Below are 27783 nucleotides of genomic sequence, written 5' to 3'. Positions count from 1 at the left end.
AAAATACAGCTGCTCTTTAACATCTCTGGAAAAAAAGACATCTACAAATATAATGGAAATGTCTGTATGTTGCGACTTAGTATCTTGTCAAATGTTACTGAAAACTGTTCCAGGCACTGTCACTATTTAGGTACCAACTTAAAGAGCACTCTTTCCAATTCTTAATTATTTAATAATTTAGTTCTTGATCCTTGAAGCTTATACACTAGTTGTGTCAGTCATGTGTAAAGGTGATAGTCTCTATAACAAGTTGTGTGCTGTTAATTCTCCAAAATCAGTGTACCTGGAGAGTCGTCATGCATTTTTTATGTACTTTACATTTACTGTGCTGTAGGTGATAGTTAAGATTACTGTAATGTTCTGTCTGCTGTCATCTAATTTCTGTGTTCTCAAATAAGCATTACAACAGTGTCTCTGTTAACACTAATTTGAATCATACTTGTACTATCTCAAAGATTTTTGGGAGACTTTCTCCTTGGAATACCAATGAAAATGGCCATCTCCTTGGAATACCAATGAAAATGGCCATCTCGGATAGGCATTCAAGTTTTTGTTTTAAAGAAAACCATTAGCCACATGAAACACCAAGTTGCAAATAAGCAAGTTAAGTTTGTAGTGTTTTTTTTTTTACTTTTAAGCAGCCACTTTTGCTATATGCTAATACCACCTAACAAGAGGAAAGAAACTTTTTTGGGGATAGTAGGGAGTTTGGTACTCAGAAGAACTTGGTTGCTGCTATGGCTTAACCAGATTAGGAGTGTACATTGCTGATAGCTGTTACGGCTCGACACAATGTTGCATCTAAGTCTATCAATGACAGTGATCCCCGCTGAAATAATGCTGCTGCATGAATATGGAGCAATAACAGGAAACAATTCACAAAACTACGAATTGGTCAGTCAGGCAGGTACCTAGTATAGTTAACAGCTTTCACTTCATCTGTATTTTTAGAATGGAGTGCACTCATGGACAAGAGCAGGAGCACACACAATGTGCGATCTCCTGTATCTTTTTTTAATCACGGAAAACATACAACACCAAGAATGGAAGTGACCTTTGGCAGGGATTCAAGATAACAGCAGGCAGTCAGCAAAGTGTTGTGACTTCTACAGAATACTGGGAAAGTACTGCAAATCAGGGTGTGTGTGTATACATGAAAACCAGCCTTGAGTCACATGCATACCTGTAATAAATGACAGGCCTGTTAAGGATATTTGCAAAATGTGTGATCTTATCACTTCCTGTCAGCACTGTAAAGTCTGTGGTTATTAAGTATATTCAGCAAAAATGACAAAGAATCAGCAATGGGTTCAGACTAGAAATGGTCACCAATATTATGAAGGATGAACTATGACCCGTGATAGTGCCTTCAATCAAACCAAAATGGGGATGAGCAACTCTGTTCTAATGTTCAAGTGTAAATACATAAAAGTACTTATACAGCAAGTCAAAATAAGACAACCTGGACTCTGAGACACAAGAGTTGGTTTTAGGCAACAAATACTAAGTTAAGAAACACTGCAATAGAATGGGTACTCACAAAGGAGGCCTTAAACATTGACTTCTTCAGCCAAGTCAAAGCTGATGTAGAGAACTATTCAGAATAATCACTTTGTTAGCCAAAAATCTATTGCTTTATCCAAGTCAGCCAGCAATGAAATCAAAATGTTGCCATACTGGCGAACAATAAGAATGCTGGACATTTCTTTTTTTCCCCTCAACTATGTGATGTCAGAGTTAAGTACTAGGGGAGTGGAAGGTGTGACGGGATTATATTTTACTGTGCGAAGATTGTAAATCCATTTTTGGTGCGACAACTGCATCTATTTGTTGTCTAGTGAAAATGCCATTCGATGTCTATTAATAAAGAGAACAGACTCTGGTGCTTGCTAGTCTCTAACTTCACACACACGCGACTCTTGGAATGTTCAACTACAGCAGTGCTTCACTTCTCAATCTCATCTGACATAAGAGATATGAATACTCAGGACAGACACCAAATACATGCAGGACCAGTGTGCTGATCTTCTAGCTCCCTGGACATCGAAGCTACTCTACTAAACAGTTCCAATGTCAAAGCTCACTCGTTACTAAATAGTTCCAATGTCAAAGCTCACTCGTTACTAAATAGTTCCAATGTCAAAGCTCACTCGTTACTAAATAGTTCCAATGTCAAAGCTCACTCGTTACTAAATAGTTCCAATGTCAAAGCTCACTCGTTACTAAACAGTTCCAGTGTCAAAGCTCACTCGTTACTAAACAGTTCCAATGTCAAAGCTCACTCGTTACTAAACCGTTCCAATGTCAAAGCTCACTCGTTACGCTCTGTACTGCTCTCTCCACTCTTGCTGATCACAGACATTTGAACGTACTCAAAAGTTTTTAATGTGATAAAAAGACCTGAACAAATGCATACAAAAAAAGAAACAAATTAATATTAGAGAAGACTTAAATTTTTGCCATACGAGCAGTGTTTCTGAGGTTATACCCCCATGAAGGGAATTATAGAAGCCAATGCAAACCATTCCTGACATACGATGTCACAGCATGCTTATAATCAGATACCAAGTGGAAATTAAGGCATTTAATAAGCTATGGACTTCTGTCACCAGTACATGTCAAGAACTATAAACAATGAATACTTTTAGACTTAGATTATCTTCTCTCCAACCTGTGGAAGTCCTCCTCCAATATTAAACATAGGCTCCTGTAAGAGACTACAATTCTAAAAAGGTCAGTTCACACAACTGAGATTATTGTGACAGCATACAATTCACTTAGTTAATGCAATCCCAGGAGGATAGATATTTTATTTCAGAGGGTGGAATACCAACTATCGTCTACCACACTCAGCAGTCTCAGAATGGCGGGTGAATGAGGCCTGCCCAATATTGACAATGTATGCATCTGAAAGGGAAGGAACTTGTACCACAGACCTTTTCAAAGGCAGACTTACAACTGGCAATAATTATCACTTCTCACCATGTGAAAATCTCCAAAGGTTACCTTGCACACTCAATTAGTACAAAATTGTCTTACTACCAGAGGCAGATTCCTGAATAAATAACATGCATATCAGCCTGCCTCCCAAAACCATAACACCTGAAGTGTGTGTCATGGCAGCCTTAAGTTAAACTGTACCCCCCCCCCCCAAAAAAAAAAAAAATTAAACAGGAAATAGTACACATCATTTGGCAGAACAAAGTAATGGGTAAGTACTTGGTTTCCAAGTATCATTTGATGAGATGAAAATTCTCAAGTAGAAATCTTGGCCTTAGTAAAGTTGGTAATCAAGTCCGATGTGGAAATGCACCTCCATTGTTCAAAACAGCAAAGAGACAACAATGCTGTTTTGAATTTCATTTTCTAAATTCACCAGAAAGCTTTTTTTTCTGCACAGGGACAACCCCCCTCCCTTATGTTTCTTCTACATAGTAACCCTATCCCATTATTTCACACTGTTAGTGGGATCAAACTTCAGAGACTACCACACTTGGGTAATTAAATAAAAAATAACCGGGCATTAAGATGCCCCAGCAAAAACAGTTTGAGAAAAAGATGCATTGGCATTATGAAAATTTAAAAGGAAACTGACCAGTTCTGACATAACACTCAGTGTTTTGGTGAAGAAACTGCTCTTAAAGTTAAGAATAACTTCATTCTAATGGTAGTCTACCTACATTTAAAAAAATAAATAGAAACAAATATGACTGGATGGATGCTGCATCTTCAACTCCCAAGTTCTTAAATCTATAAACATGTGCAAAGTTCAAAGTGGCTGAGAAAAGCTTCCACCTAAGGTCTCAGTGGAATTTCCTTTCTGCTTCTTTGTCCACTGCTGCAAGTTCTTCAAGTCTGTCCAATAAAAGGGCTTCGAAGTCTGCAGCCTTTTCTTTGCTGTGCCCGCCTCTTCCTCGATGCTCAAACCTTCTACGAATGTGTGATTTTCGGTACTTCCGTGGCAGGCTGCCATCATGGAATTCCATGAAACGTTTCACTTTCCTCTGGCTGGTGAAGATCAGTGCCCCCATTTTTCTTCATGGGCTCTTCAAAAATTGTTTCAAATGCTCTGCAGAAAGAGAAGGAAAGACAGACACTAACTTAGATGAGGAAACTTCAACAGTTTCAGATTAAAAAAAAAAAAGCCCATTGTAACTTGAATTAGAACTGAATAGTGTCAAATTTAACCTTCTGAGTGAAATGTGTATAATTAGTAATCCTACCAGATTGTTCTTTGGTGAACACAGACCAGAAACACAATACATTATCATTATGAAACAAAACCTGGTATTCAGAGTATGCAGTCCTGAAACTACAGGACTCTTCCTGTCTGTACCACCGGATCAGAATACATTCTTTAAACAACTACATCTAGGCAGGTGCAATTAGCCACATTCTGCTGAAACAGCCCTTAAACGCATAACTGCTTCAGAAAGTGCTTGGGCCTTACATAAAATGTATAACTCTACTTTTTAAATCTTTCACCCGACAAACTCAAGACTGTGTCCTGACACCTTGCAAGTTAAAATGAATGTACATCTCAGTGGAAGCATTCTACCTCCTCACTGGAGTGCACTGCATTATAATCAGGAGTTGTTTAAACTGACTGCATTACTCAGAACATGGCAGCTTTGCAGCACAAAAATCAGTGCCACTATCAAATAATCACCACCACTGCTAAGCAGCAGAAAATGAAACTCTTTCATGCCACAACTTACAGCTGCAGTGCTTTAAAGTGCTGCAGCCAAATAAACTGTAGTAGCTACACTAACAGGAAGACGAATGTCACCTTAATTTCTAGCATTTTACGAATGCATAGCCAGGGTCACTGGTGCCTGTATGACCAGCAAAAACTGCAAAGTATACAGTGATTTACCTAAAATGGGGAAAACACTTGCTCTTCGAAAATGCCACTGCATAAAGGTGAACCACCTCAGTGTTTTAGACTATTTATATTTTATCCATAGAGTGGCGCTGTACAGTAACAAGTGTTACTCAAAGTAATCACGAACTACTGCGTGGATCAAGGTTAACGTACCCATACAGGAACAGCTGCTGTTTACAAACCTACCAAACCCCACTCATCCAACCATTAACAATTCAACACACTGATTTATTACCCCCCCCAATGATGCACAATACATGCTGTGAGCAGGGGTAATACTAAAAATGGTATCATGCAGAAATGTGTATATTCTGTGATGAGCACCAATCAGTGCAACTGCATAAAGGTGAAACTGTCAGATTAAAAAAAAAAATGAAAAGGCATTTTGCAAGGGGGCTGGACAAACCCAGCGTGAAATCTCAATCTTGCTGTTTCAATATACTAACTCAAGGATTACTTCTACAAATCTCTACCGTTTTAATCGGGTCTATATGATGCTATCAAATGGACTAAATAGTGAATGCTATTTAGTCGATCCAATATTGTCGAAATGGCAAAATAGCGAAGTCACGGAACATAGAATTTTTTCCCAGGGAAAAAATTTGGAGGGCCGTCTTTGGGACTTTGCCATTTCCTCCACTATGGTGCGATCTCGGAGTTGGTATATTTAAGTGGGGGTGGTGGTGTGGGGGGTGAAGCCCCGCACTTAAATTTGTGTTTAAGTTGATTTATTTATTTATTTTTTAATGGAGCAGCGAATTTTTTTCCCTGGGAAAAAATTCACTGTTCCGTTTGTTCGATATTTTGTTTTTTCGATATTATCGGTACGATGAAATAGCGTTCGCTACTTAAATAGTACGATAATATGATATAGACGCTTTAAATCCATACCAAAGAAAAGTGCTTCAGACAGATAATTACTAATGTGTCACATTTAATTTAAGGCTAAAACACATCAAAATATGATGAATACCCTTCTTAACACAGCTATCTTTCCACATAAATCTCTACATACACTTGAAAGGAAACTATCTGCAACATGTTCTTCAGTACTCACTGCTCCAAAAAAAGCAAATAACGTAACATGCTGAAATGAAATAAAATAAATGTGCTGACTGGAGATATTCAGTTCATCTGCTGAGGTCTGTTTGCTTGGAGTTTGTTGGCTCAAACCAAGTGAGAATGCCTTGTTTTACATGGCTGCTACATCTTGTAGTAATGCATTTTTTTCAAATTATTGTCTTTATTTTTCCTCCAAGGTCAAGATGACTTGAAGAATGGACACAATTCTTTTAATTTTGGTAGTCTATACCTTTCCTCAAAGCTGGAATGGCCATATAATATAAATAATAAAGGGGCAAAAGCTCATTCTTTCTTGATGATCGTAGAATTACTTGAAAGTCTATTCCTATGTCAGTACTTGTAAGAGGTTCGGAGTACTTGAGAGAATAATTTTAAGGAATTAGGGCAAACAGTTGTTTCCACTACTTACAGTCTGGTGTATAAACACAACTATTTTGTGCAAACATGCTCTAAGTCAAGCACTAATTGTAAGCTTTTTAATATTATGCAAATTATTAGGGGGCTTGTGAAGATCAAGGCCCTACAACAACTGCATAAACAAACACATTGACTTTAGTAGTAAAATTAGACTTGGAGACAAGATTTATAGATTTTACAATTTAAACAAGCACTGATTTTAAAAAAGCTTTTAAAATGTAAGCATTGCTCCCCCCCCCCGAACCTTGCCTCTAGATGATTGCCGCTGTTCGATCGACACCCTGACCACATAGATATTCATCGTTCCTCATGTCTAAAAACAGATTCTTGTGGCATAGTATGCCATTCATTCATTGGCCCCTCAGTAAATAAATTCTCTCTCATCATCAAATGAAAATGCAACTAAAAACTGTAGCTGCACCTCAACCAAGACAATTCTTGGCAGATGGATGCCAAAAACTTGTATCCTTCAGCAAACATCTACACTCTTAACGTCATTTCCAATGTTAATAGAACTTTTTCTAGTCACAATGCTTAACACCCTACAAGGTCTCCAGAAAGGCACAAGCACAGATGCAGCTTAACTAAAAAAAAAAAAAAAACTGCAAACCCCCCCCCCAAATGCAGTATGACTAACTGCTAGTTTGTGGTAACTCCTTTTTTTCTTATCTGTTAATAGGTCAAATTGGCTGGTCAATGTACTCTTCAGTCTTATCCTCAGTTACATGGGTAAAACAAAAGTATATGTGCAAGTAAACGCGCGCGCGCGCGCTCTCTCTCTCTCTATATATATATATATATATATATCATGGAAGTCGAATGTGTGTACAGTGCACACACATGTAGCTTTTAACTGTATCAGTAGAGTCTGGTCAATGCTGCAGTAATTTAGCTAGCATATGATGTCTTCGTTAATTTGTTTTTTAACTGTTAGGTCCATGTGCATTCTGGCACTTATCTATTTAGAGTAGAACCTTTTCTTGCCCATACAGGGAAGCTTACTAAGCGAGTCATTCTGAATCTCAAGTAACATAGCCCTTATCACCTGCAATTATCAATTAAAGTTCCTCATTAAACCAACTTTAATATTACAATTGTAACTACTTTATCTTGAACTCAAAAGGAAGCCAATCTGAATATTTTTAGTTACAGTTTTGCACTAAAATTTAACTGTATGAGGACAGTTTAGTATGACACAAAGATCATAATCTGTAAAACAACCATTAACTGAAAGCTGTATGAACACTAACAGACCTTTCTCCTATGGACTCAACATGCAAAGCCTGTAAGGTAAGAATGGGGAAAGGAAATGGGTCACGATGCAGCCAACTTCATAAAAATAAAGGAGTTTCAAATGAGATCAATTTACTTATGGAAATAATTTCTTCTCCTTTTAACTTCAATAAGAAAGAAACTAAATTTTGCCATTGTATAAAGGTAGTTAATACTCAATTCTTAATGAATACTGTCTGTTCTGAGATATTACATTAGAAAAAAAAAAGACTACTGTAAACTTAACCAACATTACAGAAAAAAAAACTGTCTGTAGTCTGAATGAAACAAATGATACTTGATGTGCATTCCAAAACGCATTGTGATATTTACATGAAGTAATACTTATACTAGTGATTTTATGCTTAAGCATTAGGAAATAGCACAATTTTAGGCTGACAATTACTACTAATCAAGTAATTTTATTTATGTTTTGTTGAGGATGTTAACCCTGTTGAGAACAGACACATTTTTAGAGAGGCCATAGGTATCTCCCTAAGAAAACTGCATAAAAAAGTAATAAATAACACATGTACCACTGTTAATTGCTTTATAATGTACAGCTGATAATATGGATGAGTTTACTAAAGTAGGCAGTGTTGTTTCATAAAATGCATCTCCTTGTAATTCTGTCAGTACAGTGGCTCACATTTGAATACTTCCATTACCAGCATACCAATCAGACAATGTGATACCTTATGTAATTTTGCAATTTTACAACAGAAAGCAGAAAGGTGACTATTAACAGCATGTATTTACCCACTGAAGTCATCTGTAATTGTGTGGTGACAGCTTTTACTCAAGGAAAACGCAAATATTAGCTCTTACATGCTTGAAAGCTGCCTGGTACACACAAAATGACAGGAAAACTCAGTACTGTTTCTGCATGGTAGAAGTGCCCCATGCATCCACACACTCCTGAATGTATATGCATCAACTCCATGGATGCAAAAAATTGGGGAAGGGAGACAAGATCCCCAAACAACATGCAGTGATCTCAAGCAGTCACTTGTTTTGTTCAAACACATGTAAATAAGTAAATTCCAAGACTTCATTAATCATGGACACACAAGTAAGCTGGAATAACAGCACAACAAATGTGTGTTGAAATGTGACATTACATGAGCAGTACTCATAAGGACAGGTATAGGTTTTGCTTAGTTTCTTAAATTGTGCATATAGAGTGGCTGATCTTATGCTGTGAGGTAACAAGTTCCATTAATTTGAAAAGCAGGTACTTGAGGCTTTATCATTTAAGTTTTTTAGTAACTGTACTTATCTGTAGGATGGACCTATTAATCTAGTCATGCTGTATACTGGTAGTGTGTCAGCAACACATACTGGAAAGCAACATCTATTTTTGGAAGTGTGTGCCTGGAAGTTAGATGAATATATTTAAGCTTATATTCTGGGATTATCCATTTCAGTTGATAAAATACACTGCAGTGGTATGCTGTGCAATAAATCTGTATGGCAATTATTGCTATTTTAAGTTAGGGTGATTTTGTTAGTTGTGCGCATTTGGTTAAGTTTGTTAGTTATGTACATTTTTAGCTTTATTTATTGCAGTAACAGAATTTTGGTTTGAGAAATTATTTGTTAGGGTTAGCTGCGTTTTGGGAATAAGTATATATTTACTCTGCAGAAGGTGCACAGTTTTTTTAAAGTCTAATGTTGATGTGCTTCCCAAATGACGGCTTGTGATTCAAAGTCTAAGTGCTTGTACTGTTTAATGGAGTATATGATTTTTGTTTCTCCCTTTAGAACAAGTCTATCATTGTTAGAGTTGTAACAATTTTTTTTAACTTTGGTCTGTTTTATTATTATTTATTATTAGAATGCTTTTTATTGAAACTGGCTTTGTGGCTCTGTTGCATTCCTTAACCACTTCGCTCTCACCTACATCCACTGGGAACGAATCATTATGCAATACACAGCATTTCAGCACCCTGGACAGCTCCAACTGGTACATAAGCAAGACAATGAAGATGCAAGCTGTCATTGACACTCTTTTAGGTAGTAACTATGTATAGATAATTCCAGAATTACTGTTGCATTTAACTTAAAAATTAAAATACAAAAAAAGTGGTTTTAGAGAGTCATTTATACTGAGTCACTCCAAAATGTGAAAAATAAGGAAGAAGAGTGAAAACTTTGCAAAAGAAACACAGACTGATTTCAAAAAAGCCTTTGAGGTCGGTTCTGCAGACTCCTGCTACTTCAGTAACAGAATCAGCAAAACTGACCTCAAATGCTTTTTTGAAATCAGTTGCCTGGGTTTCTTTCACAAAGATTTTACTCTTCTTCCTTATTTTTTCACTTTTTAGAGTGACTCAATAAAAAACATTCTTTAATTTTTTTTTTTATATTTTGATTCTCACTTAGAATATGTCTTCTTTTAAGAAAGCATACAAGGAGTTCATTTAGTGAGTTCTGCAGGCCAGTTACGAGCATTTCTGATGTTTCTATGTAATGGACTAGCATCACCATGATACTGCATTGTCTGTTCTCTATCACTATGTCTACTCACCTCACCTAGGAAGATGTTCCATATTAGTGACCCCAGAACTAGACTACAAAGTATCACACTAGATTGGTAGGAGTAGGCTCTTGCAATCTGGCAGATGACAGGTTGTGTTCTGTTTTCTAACCAGGTTCTGAATTATATTTAGCAATACAAACTTTTTAATCTCTGAAGTAGGGAAGGATGACTAAAAATCAAAGGCTTTTAAAAAGTCTAAAGACTTAGCAAAATTTTAAATCCTTCCCATTTTCAAGTTCTGATGTACTTAAAAACTGCTTAGTTAGCTTTACAAAATTGCTTTAAAGTTAATACAGCTACACCGATTTAGAACATGACTACATATTTCTTCTGTAGAACCAAAATTGTGCTGGTTTGTATTACAGCAAATACAATAAAAAATACCAGAGTTGTAAACAGATGGGCTTTAATTTGGTCAGAGTTCGCTTTTGTTTCCACACACAATGTTTGGAGAGGGATGAGAGGTAGCATTCATTACAAGTCAATAAGTTTATTTCCTTGAAACAGTTTTCAAATGACAGTGGATATCACTTAATGGTGTACAGTAAACCATGGACTACACACACTTTAAACATGTCGTCTTAATCATAAACATTAACATCTTTAAAATCAATACTAAACATACCAAATTACTTCTGAAGCTTTACAGCCCACAAGTTGAAGATTTCCAACACAATTACATTGAGTAAACTTAGAAATGCAAGTCATTTTAGAAGCTTCAATACAGAGATACAGTAATGCACATTCCTGAAACACCTACACTAAGAAACATTCACCTGGAGTACATCAGTTTAAATTCATTCATACTCCATCAGATTTTCCATTTCAAGGTCATGGGGGTTGGGAGGTGAAGCCTTTTCTGACACTCAATGGACACAAGACACAGAAGCTACACCAGAAAGGGGAACCAATGTAGCAAAGTACAGACCTCCCCCCCAATGGAGACTGAGAAAGCCAACCCAATACAGAAAATTATAACTAGGCCATGGATCATAACCAGGATGTCATATATTGAAAAAATGGATGTCAGAACACCCCCACAGGTACCAATGTACAGTTGACTGCAAGCATCAAGAAATTCACACTGAGAACGAAGCTCGAGAGAAAGTCATAATCCTTTGTAGTGGGTGGATGTTTTTATTTGCTCCCATGCTCTAAAAGTTATACAAGTATAAAGAAAAGAAAGAAGAAAACAGTGTAGGTGATAAGTGTTTTACAGCTCAAAACCTAATATACTAACCACTGCACATACAATGGGAAGCCAGACTTTTAAAAAGTACAAATACAGTATGTAATGTCTTCTACTCACTCCTCTGTCATAACTGCTGAACACTGTCAATGTTCTAGCACAAGACTAGTGCTTAACAGTACTGTGGGAGTGCTTAGCAACTGTTAAGCACCTTTCTGACAAATCTATCTTTTCACTAATTCTGGAAAACAGTTGTGCTTCACACATTACAAAGGTTTACTCCATAAAACAATTCAATGTAGCAGTTTATGCAACAGCAAGAGTCTGAAAAAATATGCCTAGAAATGCAGAATTAAAAAATGTTCTCACTAGATAATAAAAGGATCAAAAAGTCCTGAATTTATTATTCTTACACAAGATAACATACACCCACACATTATATATATACATATATATATATATTACATACACACACACACACACACACACATATATATATATGTGTGTGTGTGTGTGTGTGTGTGTATTATAAATATAGATGCGTGTGTGCGCGTATATATGGGGTCTACGTCAAAGGATCGAAATTTCACAACATTGAACCTCTAACCTGTGAAGACCAGATCATCGAAGATGTGAAATGCTAAACATTGTGAATGGAAATCGCCGTACAGTGTAGAACGGGAAATTTACCATTCTCTTCAATGCACTCCAATCTTGGAGTTGGTACACTTAAGTAGCAAGGGTGTGGGAGGGGCAGCCCCCCATGTGGGGGATTGCAGGGGGAATTTGTCCCACTGAAAAAATGTGAAAGAAGGCAATTTCAACGTATTAGATTTTTTTTCCTGTTCAATATTTCACAAGTTCGATCCTGTGGTCTTCGATGATCAGAGGTTCAATGTTGTGAAATTTCGATCCTTTGAAGTAGACCTGTGTGTGTGTGTGTATATATATATATATATATATATATATATATATATATATATATATATATATATATATATATATATATATATATAGATTCCCTTCTGCAACTAAATCCAAAATTACATTTTAAATGGATCTCATATTACCAAATCTTTAAGCAGAAAACTATACAAAAAGCCAGAGTAAAGTACAAAAACATGTTAAAAAGCAATAAATCATTCAATATAATATGATAAACTGAGAAGATCATCATTAGCAAATGCAAGTGAACAGCTCCACTTAAAATTACTACAGGAAAGGGGGGGGGGGGGCAAACAAATAAATTAAATCTTATAAATGCTTGAAAAAGATTAACTATATGAAGTTCTTAACGGGAAAGCTGAAACACTAATATAAAACCTTGCATTCAATTTCCTAATAAAAGGAAAGATTATAATTTACAAATCCACAATGAACAATATTAGGAAGCTTCTTCATTTAATACAGAAACAAACAGATCATCTTTTACAAATGGTGGTTTCAAAAAGGCATTTCCCTATCTCGTCATGGTTGTGCAGGTTCCCAGTACCCTTAATGAGGTTGTATTACAATCCATGAACCCGTTCAACTACCCATAATATACAAATAGTGGGTTATGAAAAGGGAGAAAAGTCTTTCACATTTTGTCTGCCTTTCAATTTAGTGTTTGAAAGAGTGAAACAAGATGTAATGAAATTTAAAAATTGGATAAAGTTTGGAATAATACTAGCAAAATATGAAAAGGTTGTAGACAGCCAAGAATACTACTTTCTATATTAAATGATTTCCTTAATGAAATGTTTTAGTCTCTCTATTGTTCTAACAGTTTTTTTATTTTTCCCAAGAATTAAATATTTTAATATGTAACCTTGCCATATATAATCTTTTTAAGCCAAATGAAATCTATTTTATATCACTTACTGTTTTGCAATATCTATTCAACTCTAAAGTTTAATAAAAATGTTTGAAAAAGTTATGCTTTAATTATTCAAGGAAAGCATAACATTTAATAAAAAAAAAAAAACAACAAAAGGATGTACAACTCGATATTTCCCGTAATTTCATGGAAATTGATTGGACTATCAGGACAGGTTTTCAAACGTCTCTACTGAGATGGACACTGAATGCAAGGAATTACATTTCCATTCTAGTTTTGACCAACAGGAAACTAAAAGAATGAACTTACCAAATACAACTTCAATATGCACGAGTATCATTAAAATGTGAAATAAACAATGATGGATTATTTGAACCTAGCCCAAACAGAACAAATGCTTATTTTAATTAACAAGTGAAGTCAAGAATTGCAAACTAAATGTATTCACAATATATTCCATTTATAACACAAGGTAGACTCCACCCCAACAATTATTTTTTGTAGTTTTTTTTTTGTCTACATAAACGTAAGGTTAAAACAGTTATTCCCTATCGACTTAAGTGGGTTATGCAAATCACCAAAGATTCTTCTACTGTCTGCATAAATGCCCAGCTCCAATGATATATATTTTTTTGCAGTTTGAGTCCTCCCCCTTCCTTTGCAGTCCCAGTTCCTTTTCAATGTATAGGATTTCTGAGCATTAAAGATTAGCTATGTTATTGATTAGTTAAAACAAGACCCATTTTGCTGGCAATGCCACTTCCCAATTGGCTAGCTGAGGTCAGAGTTTCATTGCATTTAACATACAAATAAATTTCATTTATAGCAGGATTGAGCTGTGCATATGACTTTGTGAATGCACCCATAAAGTGTTCCCCCCTCTTCTAATAGCACAATGAAGAATGTGTTTTTTTATTCTTTTAATAAGCACAAATTTCTACATGGTTAATTAGGACAGGCAGTGTTTTTGAGAGTTTTTTTCATAGTACCAAATGTAAATGGACTTTTTTTTATTGCTCTTTGAACTCTTCTCATTCTAATAAGAATGACATTTCTAGAAGGCAGGATTTTTCCTCAGAGAGGCTGTGTGTGTGGATTTTAAATATGCACTGTCTAAAGATGGTTTAAAAAAAAGTGAGTCTCGGGGGGGGGGGGGTTGGGTGTCTACATAGTACTGGAAAGTCTATGTATTGAATGTTCAGTGTGTAAACAGATGCTATTTATACCAAGTTGCACAACATTGATGGGTTAAGGGGCATTTCAGTAGCATCATATTCACTCTGCGTGATCTTTGGAATGACCACTGGGGTAGGGTGGGACTAACCATTCAGGTATACAAGATAGTTCAGTTGTACAGATTCAAAACCGTAAAAGTATGTATAATGTACTCATAAGTACAAAGCTCTACAAGCATAGGAAGGTAAAGCCCTGACTAACAGAAGCTGTGGCTGGCTTGAGAGAGGAAAGAAACAATATAACTTAAAGCCTTATCATTTTTATCAAGAGGAGGGTTGGGGAATGTATTCCAGGCAAACCTCCATGGCACAATCCTCAAAGACAGGAGATATGGATGCGCCGTCTTCAAGGGGGATGGGCTAGGATAATGTTGCATAGGCATGATGGTTGACTGCATGCCAATACCTAGGATAGCACAAGAAATGCAGAGAGACTAAACTGGTCAAGCTGGCCTTTACAAGCAGAAGTGACATGTCAGGTTCATCTCCTGTGGAAGACCTTTCCTTGATAGTAGGACGTGCTAGTGACTCCAACATAGACAGATTAAACACTTGGGTGAAGTTTGCATTCATGATACTGAGGGAGCTTGGGGCTTAAAGTCAGCCAACTTGCCACAGAATGATCCATCCCAAACATGTAATGGTACCTCAAAAAGGGGAGGAGTATGTCTATGTAAGGTACTCCCTTTCTATAAGGTGGTTTCACCTCAGTGGAGGAGATGAAAAATAGACAGAGGCACAATGCCCCCCCCAGACCTCTTTTATATTAAAATATGATACTTTTCTGGCTTACATTTACAAACCAGAATCTACAAGGTACCTTACTTTCACATAAGGCATTTTTACAATGATATGTCTGATAACTAGAAGACATCCTGACAGCTTTAGTGACTTCTGAAACTACCAACAGAAAATTGGGCATCAGAAGGGACTGCTACCAGGAGTAACATCATGAAGAACAGATGATGTCACATCTGAAGGGACCTTGGTTGATCAGAAATGGGTTAACTTCCTGTACATCAAAGATTTTTCTCCTCTGTATTGTGCAATCAGAAGTGGAACTGGGGAAACAGAGAAAAGGCTAGAATAAACATTCCCTGCCACAGAAGATACAACATATCTACCTTCAATTCCTCCCATGCCCTGATGGGCTGAGCAGACCATTCACCAAAAAGGCAAGCAGTTTGATATCAGGGGTGTCTCATTCATGGAAGGCCTACCCAGCAAATCCTCTGTTCCAGAGGCACCTTAGAGAATCTGCCAACTTCTTTGGTTCCCTGGGATGTGAACCACTACAAGGCTGATGCCTTTGTTTATGGCTATCGGTCATACAAATCTTCTCTGATGTGGAACATAAGCAGGGCATCATGCTCTTCCCTCCAATCTACAGAGACTGGTTTTCAAACCACAGCAGGAGTTCTGGTCTCAGATTCCCATCCAGAGCTCTCAGGGCAATAAGGACAGCAGAAAGATGTTACAAAGGGTGTCCACTTTAGGTGAACCAAACAGAAGCTAAGAAAGGCTAACATTCCTGCCAATAAAAAAGCCATCATCACAACATGCAACAGGATGCAGTGCAAGAAAGGAGAGAGACAATAAAATCTGATGGAATAATACACCACTCCAGACCTGGTGACAAAGATATGAAACCAAAAGAAAATCCATGAGTGCTGATTCTGCAGCCAATGTAACTTTACAATCCACTGAACCATCCAGATCCTTAGTCAGTCAAGAGAAAAGACTCATGATTGTGGCCACTATTAAGACAAGAAGATGGAGAAGAACTATTCAATACATACTCTCCAAGGATGAAAATTCTTGATCAATGCCTTCCTTCAGGAAGTTCTCTGGGTAGAAGCCACAGAAATTCCCCCACCTGAGCAAACAGAAGCTAGTTATTCAGGACAGAATTCAGCAAAGATTTAACCAAGTTTTCTAGGGGACTCAGACATACCATCACAGATGTACATACATTAAAAAATGTTTGAAACCAGAATGCAGTGTGTCCAATCCAATGCATTTATCAAGTTTAACTAGTATGTTGACTGCCTCCTCTTGCAAATCTAAATATTTTCTAACTTGCCTGCAGTGGGGATGGTCACAGTTACAAGTAAAGAAAAGCAGAACCTTCCTACTCTATGCTAAAGTCTGCACCTTACCACATAAGCTCCCAAGACAAGCCTAGACAATCTTTTCAGCACAATCTGGGTCTGTCTGGCAGTCTCCTCCAAATGTACCATGCTTGGTATACAACCTACAGCAGGATCTGGAATGGGAAAAGGACATTCTTAATAGGTGCTCAAACTACCTCAAATCAACTCCTCTCAACCTGAGGAGCATAATCTCTACTGCAACAGCATTTAAGACTGCTGGAATCCTCAATCATACAGAGTGAACCCAACAACTCTGGAAATTAATCTAAACCTTGAGCAGGTTTACAATTTTCAATGAAATGGCAGGGTTACAAATCTCACTTGCAGCAATGGTACTACTGCATCCTTCTGTTGGTCTCCTTTTTATTCTCGTCTACCCTAACTCAGAGACAAGACATTTAAATGAAACATTACAACAGCCACTGACTGTAGATTTCAAAAATATCTTTAGTTCAGCTGCTAAACTGGTCTTTTGAATACCATGAATTCAGTACCACTGATTTAAAAAAAATGCCTATTTTGATTTCTCAATCAGTGCACTATACAATGCAGAAAGCACATTAAATTAGTAAGCACTCTGGGCACCATGCAAACAGTATGCTTCCTTGTACCAAGTGCAAGCAACTTGTAATTCTTTGCATGAGGTATCCATTTCTTTTAATCTACAGAGAACACATTCATTCTCTTCTGAGGAAGAGCCATGAAGTCTGTTTTGATGTGCTGATTTACACCACACGTTACACTCAGCAGCAAACTGCTACAGTGCATAAACAATACCACAGTCTTTTAAAAGTCAACAGGACATCATCTACAAACAAATATGAAACCCAAAAAATGGAACAGGTAAGTTTGGTTCCACTGATGTACAGGGCAAAAGCTCCAATTACAAGCAGCCAGAATTTGACTGTTGCCTGATGGAACTTGGGGGAAGAGAAGCATGACTGTAGCCAAACTGATTTAACCACTCTTTGAAGGTAAAGATTGTGGAATGCAAGGTTTAATGGATAGAACCCCACTGGAGACAAGATACCACATGGGAATGTTGGTTTTAGGGAAGCGAGACAGTTCTGAAGGGTTTCATCATTTGCAGAGGTGAATGCCACTCACACTGCACACTAAATCCAACAGGATATTACCTGCAAGCATAAAGGAGTTGTAGCTAGTAGAGAAAAACCCCTAATGAGTTCCAAAACGATGGTCCACATTCTTGGTCGGGCAAATCTTTCCCTGTTGCTGAGAACCTACGAGGTTGGTGGATGGTTGATAACAAGGAAGAGAGGACAAAACAATAAATGATGCTCACCAAATGACAGGTGGGCCTTGAGATCATTTATGAAAATCATGAACGAGAGAGGAAATGATAGACATTCCTTGAAGTCTTAACACCTACTTTGAATGCATTCACCTTAATACTAAAAATTGTGTACACAACTCTCACAATGCAAACTGGAACACAACAGCAGGCTGAAGCTCAATCCTGCCGCCACACTCTTGACAAGAATTTAGTGGGCACATGGTCATGCCTTTTTCACATCCAATAAAAAAACACAGGCAGAATCCACTGGCAGACTTCCATAACTCCTCCAATATCCGTGCAAAAAAAAAAAAAAAGAGCTGCCATAACAGATACTTTCACACCATCTCAGTTAAACGAACAGAATACTCTTTGATTAGTCAAAAAATTATATATCCTCTTTTTTCTATTTAACATTCTTTTTTATTCATGCTTTTGACACCACATGCATCTGCCCAGGAATAATGGATTTCTACATATTACAGGTGCCCAACACAGTCCAAGATGTCTTGTAAATTGAAAGGATGAGGGAAGATCTGGTATTTTTCCCTAAATGGAAAAAATTTTCCTCTCAAAAGTCTGCATGATGAAAGAGTTACAAACAGCCTCACTCCTCCTGTGATACCCCATCCATAAAGTCCAATGGACTCAAGGGTGCTGTAATAAAGGAAAGGCTTTGAGATGAAGCCACTTGACATATCAGTGGAACAGCTGGCTAGAACATGGAGTTTCATGCATCGCTAGGAATCTGACAGTGTGAAACCACACCTTTTTTCAGCGATCACGGGCCAACAATTATCAACTACAATCTTTCTTCAGTTAACTTTGGAATGAGGTATGGAACCACTGGGAATGTGCACAGGAACGTGCCAGACATGAACTGTCTCATGTCCTCTTGCTCAAAGACCACTCCAGTCTCTTGAAACAACAGGCAATCCTCTGAGGTACTTCACTTTTGGAATACCCAGTTTAGACACAGCTCCTGAACTTGCAACTTCAGGATACGTCAGAAAGAGAAGCTCAGCAAGTCCGCCAAGCACATTCATTTCCATATTGTGTCTTGCTGTGAGACGGATGCCTGTGAATGGACCACAGCCCATCACATACTGCCTCCCGGTACAGAGGGGGTAAAATCTTTTACCCCTGCTTAAGTATCTCAAATGATGAAATGGTTGTAACACTAAACAAGGACATTGGCTGTAGCTTTCCTGTAAAAGGTCTTTAGACTAGGATAAATGCTCATCTCCAAAATGGTTGCTATGAACATATGGTGAGCTGCCCATCTGCCACTGAAGCACCTCATGTCAGAACGTGTGAAAGGATCAAACTGAGAAAGTTAGATTAACTGCTGGACTGAATGACTCATCCACCACTCCAGGGTCTGCGAACAGGAGATATGTGACAGAATTGGGCATGTCACCACAGGCACTTCACACACTGTTGCACTGTCTGCAAAAGGCGCTACGACAGTGATGGCCACTGCGAAGCAAGTCATAACCTTCTTAGCCCTCTCAATGGGGAGAAGCAGGAGTGGTACTGAAGTCTGACCAGCTCTGCAAAGGACATCAGAGATGGGATCAGACAGGACATTTTCCAGTTTAAAGTCACCCTTGTGATTTGCACCCAGGGGAGAGTACCAGGGAGCCCCCTGATAAGGCTATAAGAAGCCTGCTAACTAAGCTATACAACCCAGATATCCCTCCACTGTAAAGCTCTGGACATCATGGAGAACAGCTTGGAGAGCACTGGGGGTAGAGGAAAGTTCAAAGAGCAACACCTTGCCCTGGAAATGTTGCCCACCCTCAGTTAATCAAAGGTAATTTCCTGTGCGGACCCAAAAAGTGATGGTCCAAAAGCCAGTTATGTCCATCAACATCAACTAGCTGCAGAAAGGGCAAGGTCCAATGGACAACCACCATATAGGACCTGATGTAAAGAATACACTTGAGGCAAATGCGTAGGATGAGAAAAATCAGTTTTCCTCTGAAATCAGAAAGACAAGGAAGTAAATCTAGTGGTCTTGTTTCAAAACAAAGACAACTTCTATGGCTCCTTTCAGAAGAAAAATTGAAGCCTGCCTCAAAAGCTCTAGAAAGACAACATAGCCACATCTTACAGCTACTAGGCTCTCCCCTCAAAAACTGCTCCTCTAACAGACCCAGTCCAGAATCCACCAGGCAACCCAGACTGTAGACAATTGTGACTGTTGGGTACAGGGTGATAAGCTCTGATGGGTTAGCTACTACTTCGAGCAGGAAAACAGACTCTTCATAGCCTTGCTCTCTGTGAAAGGCTTCTCTTTCATGGTTAGTCTTCAAGAGGTTGTAACCCTCAAAAGGGTAGCCAAAAAGAACTGGCCCTGAGGGAGACATTCAAGATGAACGCACAACTCAACCTTATGGGAGAACAACCTCAGGCAGGAAATAATGTGCAAGCGCATGCCCGAATCCATGGCCCAGATAAAGCATGAAAAAGTTGCAACAGACACCCTTCATGTCCATTATGGAGGTCAGTCAAATACTTTACTCAAAAGTCTATACTACCTGATTTACTAAGGGAAGAATAAAATATAGGTAAATAAGATGAACAGTTGAGTGTTCTGACATTAATGTGGTAGATGACTAAACTCTTACCAATAATGCCCAAATTTTAATCACCGATGGAGATGGCATGGCAAACTGCTGTTGTCTTTTGTCCTATAAAGAACTGACAAAGGAGTCAGACCAAGAATTACTGGTCAGTTACTTGGTTCTCTCAGCTGAGGGCTTATAGGCGTAGTACCTTCTTGAGGCTACAGAGCACAATTTGGATGTTTTCATGCTGCAAACTTCACTTCACTGCTAAATGGCTCCATGGGTGGTGACCAAAGGCTCATCTTTCTCCTTTTACAGAGCTACATTAGAAAATTTCTGGAAGGAACAATTGTGGCAACAGGCTAATCATAAAACTTAACACATTGACAAAGGAGAGATCATCTAGATGGAAGATACAGGATTAGGGAAAAGTTACTGTTCTCAACAGTTTAAGACATAATAAACTCCAGGTCTTTAGACTCAGGTTGCAGATTCCATTTCCCAACTGGTTCTAAAGACAAGCTTTCATGAAGCCATGAAATAAATGGGCAAGCACTAGGCAGTAAGACAGGTTTCCAATATTGAGAGCAGGACGCTAAAGATGGAGCTTGGACCCAAGTGTCCAGTACATCTGATGTTGGCACCAGGCTATACAGACTTCAAACATCTCTTTATTTGAAGTTCAATGACACCTTGGCCTAGAAAATTATGTCATCTAAGAAACTGGGTTCTGTACCCACACAGACTTCAAACATCTCTTTATTTGAAGTTCAATGACACCTTGGCCTAGAAAATTCAACTAGCTCCAATGGAACTTAATGGTTTGGTCAGGGGTACTCTATGACAAAACTCCTTAGTCACATGAAGCTTTACTTGTGGCCAACCGATACTAGAAATCACTCTCCAGGAACAAGCCAGCTGGCAGCATGATCCAGTTGACTAAGAGAAGGGATGCACCTACACCCATGGATGCACTTCCAGGGTCCCTTGTCATTCACTGAGGTGGAAAAAGGGTATAAGCTCAACCGCTCAATAGTCAAAGATGATCTAGACACCAGCAGAGAACAGAAGGTTGATTCTGAAATGGAATTACTGCTAGAAGGGCTTGACCATCTAAGGCATACTCTCATAACTCCTGGTCCTTGTGTGATGCTCCTACAGAGACCCAAGACTGAGCATAGGACCTCTATTCTACATATACTAAAACTGGAATGATGCAAAGATCATCAGCATGTATGCTGGTAAAGAATCCCCATATCTGGGCAAGGAACACTCAACCAACACCATCTTTCATAAATTCAGCAATGACATTGTGACACATGTAGGCAACCATCATGACTTACTGGCACATACAGCCTCTCCCACACAACAGAAACAATGCTGGTGTAGGTCTTGGCATGCCACTTTTCAAACACAGACGCTTTCCACTGGTGCACATCATAATTTGAATCCAAACTCTGTAAGTGGCAGAAAAGAACTGTCAGACTAAGTAGCTGGATGTATTATATTACTGTGGCTGACATTGCAGCACTTCTGCTTCCTGACTGCAGGAGCCTCCATGAAAATAATGTTGAACTAGAAAGGAAGAACAAAATGTACCAGAGTACCACAGTAAAAGGCACTCTCTTCAAAGCAAAACAATAGTCCATGCGGCTCCTCTGATTATATCCCACTTCCAGCCCTTTGGCAGCCTTTTCAAATAAGGCTGAAATCCCCAGTCCCTCTATAACTGAAGGGCACTCTCCTGTAGTCCTTACTCAAAATGGGGACTACCATCCAAGTCTGAAAATCCACTGGTAATATCCTTGTATTCTAGGAAATGCTAAGAAGGGAAGCTAATTATTCCACCACATTTGGTGTCTTACACATTTCAATAACCAGACATTACTCACTCTTGAAGTCTTGCCACTTTGGATTTCGAAACGCCACACCAACCTCATTCAACAAAGGAAGCACTAATCTCACCAACCACTTCTGCCACATCATCATCAAAGGGAGGCACAGCAACTATTTTCAAGAACTCCTCAAAGAGTTCTTTCCAGCAATCCAGGTCAGTACTTATCCAATCCTCTCCACCAATCTCAGAAGGACTGCTGAACTTCTCTGGGGTGATCCAACAGCTAAACTTCACGGCCTTGCCAAACTCTAATCACATCCAAGTCTTTGCTATGACAACTTTCACAAACACTCGTTTTTTAGCCTGCAGGCACCCATCAATCAAATTGTAAGACACTCAATTATCAACAATATGGCACAGGATTCTTCAACCAGTGGTCCCAGGGTTACCATCATGATAAATACAATCACTTCTTGCGACAATTCCTTTATAGTGCAGTGACTACTTAAGATCTTCAACAATGTCCATATATCCCTTATCTTACCAATTTATGTGAGAGATTTTGCTGGAGGACAAAGTCAAACACATCTGATATGCATTCCCAAGCTGGATGCACTACACCTAGGCTTTAGGTTTGCCCCACCACTATTAAAGTAGTCTGACATAATCACTGTGTGTTTACATGCAACAGCTAAACATTGTTCCTGACCCTTGTGTAACATGTCTTAGCAGTATGGCAGGACTACCAGGTGCTCTGGCATCAAGTGCACTTGTACATTCATTAGGACCAATCCATGTCTACACACATCTGGTAATTCACAATGTAGTTCAGATCATATAAGATGTACCTCTTAAGTATGCCTCTACAGGTATCTCCATCATTCCCAGTGTTAAAATCTGGCATCTTTAAGCAGAACTACAGTCATTTGATAGTGCCCTGTTAAAACCACCGTATTCAAAGTCTCCAAGAAAACCAAATACATCTAACAGATATTGGGGCATATGCAAAATTTTCTTTCTACAACTTGCAATGAGGTGACCTCATCTAATTATACATCCACAAAATGTATTACAAATTCAGGGGCTTGTGAGCATATCAACACCTGTCTTGGACCTTACAGAGGGGTTAACAACAGACCAGCACTGATTAAGACGTGTGGTTCCAGGAATAATGTTATGTATAGAGAAAAGACCAACTATGCCCAACAATTTTCATCCCCTAACACAAACTCTTGTCTCCCTCCCTCACAAGGAGGTGACCATACATGATCCAATAGCTACTTTGCACAATCAGGGTTTTGTTTACCTTAACATTTCTTAGTGCTGCCGGAGATTCAATTGGCATCATTCCAGACCCAACCCTTCACCTTGTAGGCGGTAAACACACACACTTGGCAGACTAGTACAGCTTTTTAGGCTAAGCCTGGCTGAACTGTGTGTGTCATCTGGTCACCAGATACGCTTCAGCACATGCTACACACAAATTTATCTCCAGTGTCAGACCCCAAAAACCCTGGTTCCCTGAACACTTCTTTAATACTTTAAATAAACCATCAAGTGGTCAAGCATTAACAAACAATTGCTATTCTCTTAACGTATCTATCCACTGTTGATCGGGTTAGCCCTACTAGACTAGTAGCCCCTTTTCATTAGAGACCCAAGGTGGTATTTAAATTGCAACTGGGAATTTGACCAGGGCATTAGAAACTTCTCCTATTATTTTTGAAAAGTGCCAAAAGATCTTGTACATCCACCTGAGCCTACCAGCAACTCAAGTAGATGGAGCCTAGGTTTAAAGTCCCATCCAAAGGACAGCACATTAGTCAAAAGTGCAGCACCCCCCATGCTAAACTGCATATTCTGAAGTCCATCTACGTGGAGAAGGTAAAGAACCCACAGCCTTCTGCACCAAAAGAAAGTGTGCTACTTGTTGTGCCACGGACACTGCTATGTTAGTGGATTCCTAGATAAAACAAAATTTGTGTGCATGTATTGGGGAACCAGTGAGATTAAAAGTCAATGTATTTACTTTTTTACATCTTCAGACTCTGCAACATTTCCCCTATAAAGCGATTCCCTTCTGGTGTAATATATGTATTGTCTTGTTTTTCTTCTTAGGATTGGTTTAGCATTCTTTCTCTTGTCCCACCAGTAATTCACTGCACCTGAATCCTATACGCCTGTTAAGTGTTTTAGAAATGTGGGCTAGATGTTACCTATAGGATTAGGAACAACAGAACATTCTGTCACTTCACACTGATAAGATACTGATACACCTCCTGCCATACTCATTGAGAGGCATCTATGTCTAAGTGAAGTGCAAGGTTAGTCAGTGCAAATTATGAACCATGCCTACGTGAAAATTCAACACTGTGTATTATCTACAAATCGATAGTTATAATGCTACATTTACAATTCTGTTACTGCTAATGTACATTTCCATGATTTTTTTTTAACCTTTTTGTGTGACTATTTGTATAGTCTTGCCTACTTGGCTTGAGTTGTGACTGAAGAGGAACTTCAGACCAGCTCAACTATCTGGTTAACAAATGTTAAATAAACAACTCTGTATTAATGAAAGCATTTTCAAAGATTTCATCACATTGTTGCCTTGCTTTAGAATTGCAGAAAAATAAAACAAGTTTGACATTTCAACATTTACATCTTTATTACAGAGAAAACGTTTCTATAGGCTGTTCACAGTGCAGAACACAAGAGTTGAGTAAAAAGATTTTATACTCCTCCTTGTCCGTTAATATGACAATATGTAAAGGGATCATGTCTCGATTTCCTGAACACATCATCTCTTGATGTAGTGCTGGCTTCCTCTTCGGTAAGGAACGAAACAACCAGCCGATGGAATGTAGATAAAAGCACTTGTTAGTTTATACTGCCTTTAACATCCATGCCCCTGGAAATTTCCTTTCGCCACACTCTATATCTCATTTCAATGGTACTGCTATCATGCCACAGCACTCAAGAAGCTAAACAGGAAAGCCCACCAAGCTACACTTTCCTGCTAAAAATATGTGAAATGCCACCTAAAGGCCTGATATTCTATACATATTACCTGTTAATTAAACTGGCCTGCAACAGTATGGCACTTTGTGAAAAAGAATGTACGATTTTGACTGGATCATAAATCGGCCAGTAATTACCTTGCAACCTGTAGCCATTGCAGAAGTATCCATGTCCAGAGATGTGACTTCCTTTATGAGTCTCTACAACAGTGTTTCTGGATTATCGCCATCATTGATTAGTCCCCATTAAGGATTTGTTTTTAAGTCTTTGCCATCATTTACCAAAAATCAAATTTAGAGAATGCATTTTGTGAACAGAAACGAATTGACCTGGTCTGTTCTTTATCTCTTAACACTAGATTATCCACTGCTGCCTCAAAACCAAGTCTTCATTCTCCTGCCCCAATTCCTTAATATGCCAATTTAATGGCTGCTGACGAAGTCTACCCAACCCATGGTCCATCCAACTGTTTTAAATATTTTTGAGATTTCATTTTTAAAGGACCATATTTCCATGCACCTGCTTTACTGAATACATTTTCAGTCAGATCTTTTTTTTTTCTTCTTCAATGGCTGAAAAAAAGGGCAGGTTCTTCAAGCTGCAGTGACAATCCTTTTAGGAATGATCAAGGTCAAGCAATTCATATTACATAAACTTCTATAACAGTTTCTCATCTCCAGCCACTATGCAAAAGTTGTAGCTGGACTAGGCATTTTTTTCGTTTTTGCTAAAATTAGTTTTATTGTTTAAACATTGCATTCTTAAATGGTTTCACTTACTTTCCTCGTGAGCTAAGATAACAGTGAATGCATTGTACGAACAGCATACAATTACTACTGGCACTAACTACAAGTTAAGGTCATAATTATGACACATTCTCTCAGGATGTGGCCCTAACGACAGTACATTTATATCAGCAGAGTTTCAGAATCAGTACTTGTATGATGTAAAAAAAGGCATATGCCCTCACTTGTACCAATACCTCCAGCTACGTGAGCTTGCGGGTAGTAGTGCTGACAACTTTCTAAATCATGTGAACTGAGATACAATGCAAATTCTATGGTACTCATCCTAATTTGACTGATGTAACCCCAGCATGCTATGCAGCTCCAAAGAGTAAACAACTCAGAATCCAGTAACATTCTGCACAATTACAGCACAGGAACCATTTCAGACTTGCACAACACTGAAATCATTGCTGGACAGATCACCCTTCAAGCTTAGCATTACTGAAAGGACCCTCTCTAAAACAGCACCTGCATATGGAGATATATATATATATATATATATATATATATAAAGTGATCCCCTCCTGGTCCAATGGCAATGAAAACCACAAAGAATGCAGGAGGTCCCTTGTTCAATTCTCAAACAAACCACAGTGCTTTCCTTTCCTCTTCAGTTAATACAAGAGGATCACTGGCCTCAAACAGCTGCCCTATGCAGCTCGACTGACGAAACTCCAGCTGCACTCTGTTGCATACCGCCTACTCAGAGGTGATCTCTGCCAGACATACAAGGCCATGTCCAACCCAGAATTGATGGACATGCTCCACCTAAAGAAAACCTTACTCCCTCGAGCCACACACTCTAGGAATCTAAACCTCACCACAAAAATAAACAGGACGTGCTGGAGGGATAGATTCCTGTCCCAGAGACTTCCCATGCTTTGGAACAAGATTCCAATCTACATTAGGTAGAGCTCCTCGCTAACACTCTTCAAGAGAAACCTTGACGAGCGGATGGGAAACCAAGTTTACCCAGGAGATTACTTCAGTGACTCTGCTGGACAGAGGCACAGGGAACTAATCTAAGGGGGCAGAACAACACATTCTGGCTAGGCTTATAAATGCCTTCGGGCAGATATAGCCTAGTACCTACCTATGAACCTAATACTATGCTAATGACTTGTACTTTCTTGGATGCAGGGATATTAAAATCACCATTATAGGGTCTGGAAATATCCCTGAATGCCTGTTGAGATGCATAAAGTCCCACTTAGGAAAACCACTCCAACTCTTCTACCAGAGTCACTACTGGTTATGCCCCCAAGGTACAGAGAATGGCTGTTGTGCCCTTGCATAAAGGTGGATTCTCAACTGACCCTGGGAATTGCAGGCCTATCGGACTCGCTAGTATGTTTTTCAAAGTTATGGAATGTATTACAACTGAACAAAAACAATGAAATAGGTGATCTTATAACCCTTGATACACACCAGTTTGGCTTTGTGAAAGACAAACCAAGAATGCTCAACTTGCTTGTGTTTTCTGAAAGGGTTACTGAGAATATGGATAACAGGAACACAGTCCACACTGCTCACTGGGACCTTGCCAAGACATTTTTTGACACCATAACCTACGCTGGGATTATTGACAAACTCTCCCAACTCATTACTTCATACTTAGTTTGCTGGACTAGTAATTGGCTGTCTGACAGAACCCATACCATTACGGGCAGCGGTA

At 38.6% G+C, this 27783-nt stretch overlaps 1 protein-coding gene across 6 annotated transcripts in view; it reads right to left on the bottom strand.

Annotated features, from left to right (window-relative positions):
- Positions 1–2361: 2361 nt before the first annotated feature.
- PRR14 (proline rich 14) overlaps positions 2362–27783 on the bottom strand; it is a 1002113-nt gene continuing 976691 nt past the window's right edge. For 4 of the 6 annotated variants that reach the window (XR_006366762.1, XR_006366759.1, XR_006366760.1 and 1 more), the window contains one exon: positions 4037–4069. Coding sequence is in view for 2 of the 6 variants with exons in the window: in XM_044086619.1 (XP_043942554.1) it covers positions 3973–4069 (97 nt within the window). In the remaining 4 variants the exon portion in view is untranslated. Of the gene's footprint in view, positions 4070–27783 lie in introns of all 6 variants that reach the window. The other 2 variants (XM_044086619.1, XM_044086620.1) reach the window with 1 other exon arrangement.

Source organism: Protopterus annectens, chromosome 10.part0 (assembly GCF_019279795.1).
Source record: "Protopterus annectens isolate FY-2018-M chromosome 10.part0, PAN1.0, whole genome shotgun sequence".
Classification (NCBI taxonomy): Eukaryota; Metazoa; Chordata; order Ceratodontiformes; family Protopteridae; genus Protopterus; species Protopterus annectens.
This window is presented reverse-complemented; position numbering and strand designations above follow the sequence as displayed.